The following is a 9,769-nucleotide window of genomic DNA, read 5'->3' on the forward strand; positions in this document are numbered from 1 at the left end:
ATTCTCTTTGGAGAAAAGCAAATCTTATGTAAGTCAAAAACCCTGTAATAAGTCTTTTCTTATGTCTCTATCTGGCTGTCATTCCAGTATATAAAGTACCTTTCCTATTTAATCTTATGCTCCCAGCCTGGCCTATCTTACTATATTATTACCCTTTCATTAGCCTCTTACATAAAATGCTATCAAATCCATTTGTCTTTATATTTCATTCATGCAAATATTACAAGTTCCGCACACCTAAAAAGTACTAACTAATCTCAGCAAGTGTATTACTAACCCATTTTTGTATCTGTAAAATGTATTTAAATTCGGCATTTCCTACATAATAGTCCTTCAGATTATTAAAAGAAAGCTGAAACAAATGCCATTTTAAAATTTTATCAAAAGTCAATAAACCACTGAAAATATTAAACTGAATTTTTCATGTTCTTTTTTTCTGGACTGCAAGTACTCATGGATCACTGTAACTATTTTGATACTGTGACAACAAAAAGCCATAAAAATAAAAATTTCCACTTTTTCCATTATCTGAATCTTACTTGGAATCATTTCTGGCAGAGAGAAAAATTTAATTTATGCTCTACAAAGGATTCAGAGAGGTTGCTACGCAGTGCTTAGTTGCTAAGTCATGTCCAACTCTTTGCAACCCCATGGACTGTAGCCCCCCCAGGCTTCTCTGTCCATGGGGATTGTCCAGGCAAGAATACTGGAGTGGGTAGCCATTCCCTTCGCCAGGGGATCTTCCCAACCCAGGGATTGAACCCGCATCTCCTGCACTGCAGGCAGATTCTTTACCATCCGAGCTACCAGGGAAGCCCCTCAAGACAGGTTAAACAATGGTTAAAATTAGTGCAATTCTTCTCACACATACACTGACTTATGGAGGTTCTGAGGCTAGTTCATAAATCAAAGTAAGATCTAAAGAGGGTTCAAAATAGGTTTTTAAAGATAAAATTCAATAATTTTCACATTATTCTTGGCTTGAAAACGTTTCATAGCTAACCTGCATCGATCTTCAAGAATTAAAACAGCCAACTATTTTAGGGATTTAAGTTACTTCTATGTTTGTTCCTCACATTTGACATTTCCTCACATTTGACATTTTAAATTAAAGAAAAATAGTATGTTACAAAGGTGAAGAAGTGTCTTTTATCACCTGTTTTAAAAAACTGAGGCACATTTATAGTGTTTCCTAAGTGGTACTGGAAAGCACTAAATTGCCAGCTTAAACTGACCTACTAGAAGGCAGGTGTAACACTATAAGAAGATGAGTGTGACTTCATTTCCATCATGTGTTAATAGAAGCATTTTACATCTAATGTGACTGCTAGCAATAAAGTATCACTTTACAAAATTCTAATGCAATGTTTTTTACTTGGAGTAAGTTTTCTAGACTTGGGTATTTTGATGCCTTTTCCATGAGGGAGGCTATTCAATGAACATTCATTATACACAAGGATATTACTTTTGAGAAGACAAAGTTGGCTGTTAAACGAATAGAAGAGCAGTAACAAACTATACATTTGAATTTAGTACAGAAGCTAGGTAATTTGCTAAAAATCATGATTTTTAAAGGATTCTAACAAAGTGTGTCCTTGTTCTTACGCATCTGTAGCACAAATTCTTCACCATCCAGAGATAGCTTAAGCATAAAGTATTTTTTCATTTGGCAACACATTAGAACACTGAACTCAATTTCCTCCTTTAGAATGAACTGTTCCTAGGAAGAAAAATTTTTATAACTATTAAAAAAATCACTTAAATTTAATAATTTGTATGTAATTATTTAAGAACCATTAATTCGAAAACATTCGAGATACACCATCTTACATGGAAAAAAAGAAATTCTCACTCTTAAAACAGAGTATTTTAAAAAATTATCATTCCAAGTAGTTTTTCACAACGAATTAAGTTCAGAGTTCTGGTAACGTCTACACAGTAAACAACAGTTCGCATTACTCACTCTGACCACCATCTGATACCCAACTTGTTTGTAAAAAAAAAAGGCACATTTCTCAGGTATTAAAGAAGTACCTCCTCAGCAGCTGCTGTATTTCTGATGGCTTGTAAAAGGAATGTGATCTTCGACTGGCCTGGGATATTCTCATAGGTTTCCTACATGAAAAACATTAAAGATTAGAATATCATGTTAGAAAACTTCACAAGTACACCAGTGACAGGAAATGACAAGAAGAGCAGGGAAGATTCATGCATGATGAGTCCACCAATCTAGGTCTGGTGGAAGTTTTCTCCTGTGACAGAACATACTTTGGACAGGCCAGGAAAGGGAAAATATCAAATAAGTGACTTAATTAAGATCCTTTCCACCCTTCTTAAATAGATTTTTCTGATGTACAGGATCTTAGGGCTCCTCTGATTAATAAAACTCAAGGCCTGGGAGGGGGGTTCAGATAGGGGACACATGTACAGCCATGGCTGATTCATGTCAATGTATGGCAAAAACCACTACAATACTGTAAAGTAACTAGCCTCCAATTAAAATAAATAAATTAATTAAAAGGAAAAAACAAAACAAAAACTCAAGGCCTAAGAGAACCAAAACCTTGATCAATGTGACTTGGGCTATCATGCTGCCAGTTAAGTGCTCACTCAATATCCTTCTCCATCATGGAAAACTGCTTATTTTGTCAACATTGTTTTGATTAGATGATGTAGAACTGGTTCAAATTACCACTTATAACCACCAGAGAAACAACCTCAGATGAAGCAAGTCAGAGAAAGGGCAAGTATTCAAATTCTCTATGCTACATTTTCTTTCAAGCAAGGATTATACTGAAATCATTTTATATACATAAATAAAAGGTCAGGAGAAAGTTGGCCAGAAAACTTAGTATCATTTCTTTGATATCACTTTAATAGATCTAGAAATCTAGGTTTTGTAACTCAGGACACTTCTTCCCTTTTCAATTAATCACATAAATAATGAGAGCGAACTGTTAAAACAGTTAAAAAAACAAAACAAAACCTGACACCAATTAAAAGGCAGATTGTTAAGAGTGGATCAAAATATAAGACCTAAGTATATGATGCCTACGAAAGTAAACTGAAGAGAGGTATAGATTCACATGGACCTCCCAGGTGGCTCAGTGGTGAAGAATCCACCTGCTAACGTGGGAGATGTGGGTTCAATCCCTGGGTTGGAAAGATCCCCCAGAGAAGGAAATGGCAACCCACTCCAGTATTCTTGCCTGGGAAATCCCCATGGACAGAGAAGCCTGGCGGGCTGCAATTCACGGGGCTGCATAGCGTTGGACATGACTTAGAGACTGAACAACAAATAGATTCATGTGCATGCAAATAATGTGGGAAAGAAATCATTCTTTTAAGTACACTTGGAATTGTTTTCCCCAAGAAGTCTCTTAGTAAACATTCTATTCTCATCTATCCACTTTAAGGGTATAACATGTAGATAACACATTAATATCTCAGCAGGCTAAATTCAAAGAGCTGGCCTGCACTTTAACAGCTACTGTGCCCTATAATTTACCTATTTTCTTTCTAGTCAGAAGTGATGAAGACAGGGAAAGGAAAACTGGACTTCTTTGAATCCACATCTCCCATTTGTCTAGTGCTCTGTGGTACCCTGGGATATTGACAGATAAGGAAATAAAGGCTCAGAAGTTAAACAACTGGCTCAATATCACAGCCAATAAATAGTGCAAAGAACTCTGGTCTTCCGAGGCTAACCATACCCCGAACCTCCCCAACACTGAATGCTCTCTCTGGGTTTCACCTCTGGAGCCCGACTGTCCTAAACAACCAGTGCTATTTAGTTTTCAAACTTCTTAATATCTGAATTTGGGGAAGAACACATTTTTGAGGAAAAGACAATACAAAATCTTCTGATGACCTCAAGTTCCTCTCTAGTACATAAACGTATAGGAACATAACACTGCTGAAAACTGTGACCAAAAGCATTCACAGCTGAGGAGAGAAGAGGGTCTGAATTTATCCAGAAATGAGGTAATTCATGTAAAGGTATTTTCATTTAAACAAACTCTCTAACAGTACAATAAAAATGTCTTTTTGTTCCTTGTACTAGCTTAGCCCCTGTTGCCCTGTAGATGCTATAAACATTTAAGTTTTCAGTGGTCCAAATCAAGTTCTGGGGAAAAAATATTCTTCACTAAGATACCACGCTCAGAAAACTTATTAAACTCTATTCCAAACAAATTAAAAGTCAACTAGATGAGAGTTTAGTGTGACCCCTGACTCCTGCAAGAGGGGTCTCCCCATTTGATATGTTTCAGTGTGGCAATCCAGATCTAGTATTATTACATTTATACCACAACATTGTCAGGATAGTTTGGCAGCCAAGAACACAGCCCTCAAGTCAAAAGAATAACTTATTCTTAGCCTAAGTAGACGGAGTTCCACAAAGACAGAAACGGTATCACTTTTTGGTTGTATTCTCAGCACCGAGCAGGTTAGAGAACAGCAAATACAATTTTTCTAAGAATATTCCTAGCACTAGTCCAGGCAGGTTCAACGAAATGTGAGCAGTGTCACTGTAATCATAGTGCAATTCCATTTGATACCATCAAAAACAATCACACAATGTAAAGCAGACCTCATCTAACCCTCCCAAAGGAGAAATGCTAATATGCACTCATCTTACTCATTCCATACATATTTATGGCAAGCCTACATTGTATATGGGCTTCCCTGGTGGACTCAGATGGTAAAGAATCTACCTACAATGTGGGAGACCTGGGTTCAATACCTGGGTCAGGAAGATCCCCTGGAGAAGGAAATGGCAACCCACTCCAGTATTCTTGCCTGGGAAATCCCATGAACAGATGAGACTGGTGGGCTACAGTCCATGGGGTCCTAAAGAGTCAGACACAACTGAGCAACTAACACTTTCACTTACTTTTTATGTGGAAATGTAAAGAGAGGACAAACAACTTTTATCTAACGAACACTCTGGTTCAGGTAAAATTTTTAAAACGTTGCCCTCCTTCAAATCTCATCAATCAAGTGTCGTACTAGAATCAATGAAGAATATAAGTCATTGGAAACAACTGAGAATATAAAATCCATGCATATATGATTAGTGAAATACTCAAGCTTATGTCATAGAAGAATGTCCACTCATGAATGCCATGGACATTCAACTTATTCTGTTAATTACTGAATTTTGGGACTTAGAGGCATTTAAATCATTTCTTCAAATACCAGAAACATTTTTTTGTAAAGCTAAAGAGAAAAATCCTTTAAGATTTAATAGAAATAAAGCCTACCAAATGCTTTGTACAATGTAAAAAGCTTTATCTTTTTAAAAGTTCTGAAACCATTCAATGATTTCAACAATATATAACAATAAGTTTTTAAATGTACTTGACTTCATATCTGGAGTCAAAACAAGTCACCTTAGTCAACAGTTTGGTATTTATGTGTCAACTAAGTATTTTTACTTTGACTGAGTAAATTACACAAATACTTACTGAGCCCTTGCCAATTCTTTAGTTAAGAAAAAATTCTGTTATTTGTTGTGGTGTGTGTGTGCGCTCAGTCGCTTCGCTCTTTGCGACCCCATGGATTATAGCTTGCCAGGCTCCTCTGTCCATGGAATTTTTCAGGCTACAATACTGGAGTGGGTTGCCATTTCTTAATCCAGGGGATCTTCCCCACCCAGGGATCAAACTGGTGTCTCCCGTGTCTCCTGCACTGCAGGTGGATTCTCTACCTGCTGAACCACCAGGGAAGCCCAATGGCTTCCAGGTTACAACAAACTGTAATATTCAATTTTATTTAGTTTGATTAGTTATAAAAGGTTCACTTTGTAAGGCAAAAAAGAGAAGAAGGTGGTATTAAGGTATCATTTCATGCAGCCATTTCTGTTTCAAATATTTTGCTTTCCTAAGGAGCTCTATCTACAGACGAGTTTAGTGCTATATTATATGGTGCCAGGGAGCTTCCTCTCAAACATTTACCTTTTCTGTCAAATTAAGAAAATTGTGTATTATAGTACTTACTTTACATGTTAACATAGTCCCAGCATAGACAATGAAAGGAAAAATATAGTATCTGAATGTTTTCACTAAGAATAAAGAGACTCAGAGCGTAAAAGTACTTATTTTCAATTGTTCTTGATGAGAAAATGTGCTGAATGCTGCTAACTATCCCCAAAGTGATGGGAGAGATAAAAGATTTACAACAGGCACCAATTGGAATTCAAGCTGAACCAGACATTGGTATTTAGTTCAATAGAAGAGAGATTCCCCACTAGGCTTGACAATAGAGACTTAAGCAACTGGAGGGAAGAGGGAGAATTAAACTAGCTTACTAATTACAATGCTGTTCTGCTTTGCAACACATGGAAATTTCTATTATGGGTTGGGATTAAGAACTTATTTTGGTGAAAAATTACCTCTAGAGTTAGCAGACAGCATTAAAACGTTTTTACAGGCTCATCACATCCCACTGGTATCAGTGCAAAGTGATGCAACCAACAAATGCATATCTCTTCTAAGGAAAAGACAACTTTTAAGTATTATACAAACAAACCTGGCAAAAGTCTGAAAATACAGTATACACGTACTCCTATGTACAGCACTGTTTTTACCAGCAGGACACTAGAAACTTCAACGTTCATTCATAGGAGGCTGGTTGAGTAAAGGCATCCATAGCTGCTTTAAAAAGCAAAACAAAACCCTCTAATAGGGCAATGTGAAATACACTGAATAAAAAATTCCAAGTTGGGCAACAGGATGCATATTATAAACCCATTCGTGTAAAAATAAATGTATATATATATATATACATGTAATATTTTGCAAGGAAGATGCATAACCACTTAAAAGTGGTTACTTTTGGGGAATGGGATAAAAAACTATTTGCAATTTGAATTTTTTACCCTGAGTATGTATTACGTGTATAATAAATGAATCGACAGTCACTAGGACAAAGTTAATCACAGTTTAAAATGCTTTTCACACAGCACTGAACTTTCAAAGTATTGACCTCACAGATCATAAAACCACTAAGTGTAACCAGCAGATCCTCTATTTAAAGTAGGAATGATGCTGTGATTTTAAAAACAACTATAAAATCTCGTGAGTCCTGAAAAGGATTTCATTAGCTATGTAAAAATAAATGTTTGCTCTGTAAGAATATCTGGCTGAACATCCCTCATTGAATCTTTTTCTTTTCCTTCACTGAATCTTATAAAAATCTTCAATCACGTGGTGACAAAAAATTCCATATGTAATCAAGTCTGAGGATAGGATCTGATAATGCACTAAACAGAAACTGGAAAGTTTCTGCCCTTCCCTTGACGTGTCTCAAATCGCATCTCAACACACTCGAACAACAGTCTTCTACAGAACCAAGTGTGCCTTACCGCTACCTGATAAATGAACTTGCAGATACATTTCAAATACTGTCTCTTGAAACTTTATCCACAGCTCCACATTTTGGCGGTCAGGAGCCAATAAGGTGGTTAAAAAAAAGAGAAATTCAGGTTAGATTGGGTGAAATTTAAAAAAGCCTTAAACATGTGGCACTAGCCCAGATAGACAACGGAAGTCCAAGGGTATCCCATTAGTCTCTAGAGACCAAAGAAAATTTATCTGAAGGATGAGCAAAGTAAGGTGCAAGCTGCTTGGAAAGAAATCCTAAAGGCAACTTCGCAAAAACTTGTGTGTGGGGGCGGGGGGGTGGGGAGGCGGGAGAGGAATGGAAATCCGGCTTCTGATATTAGAGACTAGACTGAGAAAGAGGACGAGATGGAAATAGGTGGAAAGAAGACGAGGCACACTATTCAGTAGGAGGGGTCGGGGAAGGGAGGGACGGACGGTGGTGTTAAGAGTTGAGGGGCAGGAGAAGAAAAGCAGGGGTGATGGTTCAGGGAGCAGCCAGGGTTTTGGGGGGGACCAAAGGGCTTGGGCAGGGTGGAGACCACAGCTGGAAGGGCGAGGGAGGCTCCCAGCCGGAGAAAAGCGGGAAAGGGGCGAGGGGAGCCGAGGGGCCCGCCCCACACCCCACATCCCTCCCAGCCGCCCGGCTTCCCCATCTGGGCGGGGGCAGCGTGTCAGCAGCGGCCGCACGTGTGTGCGAGCGGCGGCGGGGAGGTAACTGGCGCCGGGCGCCGCGGCTGCAAGGGCCGGAAGGGCCCGGGGACACCGCAGGGAGCCGCGGGCCGCCTCACACGTGGGCTGAGCGGCCGCCGCCCGCCCGGCCCGGCCCGGCCCGGCCTGGCCTGCGCCGCCGCGGCTGACCGACCGAGGCCCGGGCGGGCGGCGTCGGGGGGCAGGGTCGGCGCGCCGACCCGGGGCGCCGAGAGTCGGGGGGCGGCGCGCTTGGTTACCTCTGCCTGTTTCCGGACCACATTGTCGGGGCTGAGCAGGTTTCCCAGGAGCAGGTAGAACTGTTGCTGCTCCGCCGCGGCCGCCGCCATTGCGCTAGGCGTGAGAGAGAGAGAGAAGGAGGGAGGGGAGACAGGAGCCGTGAGGCGCGCTGGCGGGCCGGCGGGAGGGGCGGGGGCGGGCCCAGCACGGGGACCGGCACCAGCCTCGGCGCGGGACTGAGGAGGGGGCGGGGGGGCGGAGCGGGCCAGAAAGGGCGGGGCAAAGGGGAAAGGGGAGGACGGGGCGGGGCCTCGTGACCCCTCACCCCCGCCGCGGCCGCCGGCGCCAGCGCCCCATTGGCCCTGGACGCCGGTGGAGGGGCGGAGCCGAGGCCGCCTCCTCGGGGGCCGTGCCGATTGGCCACGCACCCTGCAGCGCCGTCACTGGCAGCGCGGCCGGCCGCCTGGCTGGGCGCGGGGCGGGGCGGGGGCGGGGCCTTGCGGCCCAGCTGTGGTCGCGGCTGTGTCGCGGGGAAAACGGGGGGAGCCGGTGGGCCAGCCTGCCGGGCTGCGAGGGGGCGTGAGACCGGGCTGGGGAGGAGGGGCCAACTCCAGAGCGCGGGAGATTTCGGCGCCGCAGGCGGGCGGGTCTCCTCCCCTCGTTGTCCGCCAGCCCCTCCCTGCTACCCCAGCAGCGCCCTCAGCCCCTGGGACCCTAGGTTAGATCCCCCTCACTCCCTCCGCCGCCCCTGCCCCAGAGGGAGGGAGTGGGTTTCAAAATCCACCTCCTACTTCCATTCTACCCCCAGCTCCACAGATCCCTCCGTCAGTCAGACCTGATCTTCCCCGGGGCTGTGACTCAGGCCACCCCTTCCTCCCGCCAGGCTCACCGGTGACTCACGCCCTGGGCTTGCCCGGAAGAGGGGTTACTCAGCCCCGGGCCCTGCCGCCAGGCCTACCCTCCTCTCCTAGCCCGTTGTCGTCCTGAGATAGCCACGTAGCACACTTTCCTCCCCCTCTTCTTACCCCAGGATCCTAGACTATTCCTTTGATTTCCTTGTTTGGGGGTCACATTTCTTTCAATCAGTTCAGTTCAGTCGCTCAGTCGTGTCTGACTCTCTGCGACCCCAAGGACTGCAGCACGCCAGGCTTCCCCTGTCCACCAACTCCCGGAGTTTACTCAAACTCTTGTCCATTGAATCCGTGATGCCATTCTTTCAATGGCTGGGGTAAATTAAGACCCCCATTCCCTTTCCTAAAGAAAGACTGGCTTGTAGTGATCTTTCAATAAGTGTTTGGTTCACACCAGTCCTTAGGAGCTCAGAGACCTGGTTTCAGTTTGAAGTTCACTAATCCATAGATCCTGGGCTTCCTGGTGACTCAGACTGTGGAGAATCTGCCTGCGATGCAGGAGGTGCAGGTTCTATTCCTGGGTCAGGAAGATCCCCTGGAGAAGGG

The 9,769-nt window shown here is 43.2% G+C and overlaps 1 protein-coding gene across 1 annotated transcript in view; it reads right to left on the bottom strand.

The window, feature by feature from the left end:
• The window catches only part of IPO5 (importin 5), a 40,471-nt gene extending 31,956 nt beyond the window's left edge, over window positions 1-8,515 (bottom strand). Inside the window, exons 1-2 of the mRNA XM_070380805.1 lie at window positions 8,333-8,515; window positions 2,035-2,115 (exon numbers count right to left, since the gene is read on the bottom strand). Of these exons, the coding sequence (XP_070236906.1) occupies window positions 2,035-2,115; window positions 8,333-8,422 (171 nt within the window). The 5' untranslated portion in view covers window positions 8,423-8,515. The remainder of the gene's footprint in view (window positions 1-2,034; window positions 2,116-8,332) is intronic.
• Window positions 8,516-9,769: the final 1,254 nt, after the last annotated feature.

The sequence above is a fragment of the Bos mutus genome, chromosome 12, assembly GCF_027580195.1.
Source record: "Bos mutus isolate GX-2022 chromosome 12, NWIPB_WYAK_1.1, whole genome shotgun sequence".
Taxonomy (NCBI): Eukaryota; Metazoa; Chordata; class Mammalia; order Artiodactyla; family Bovidae; genus Bos; species Bos mutus.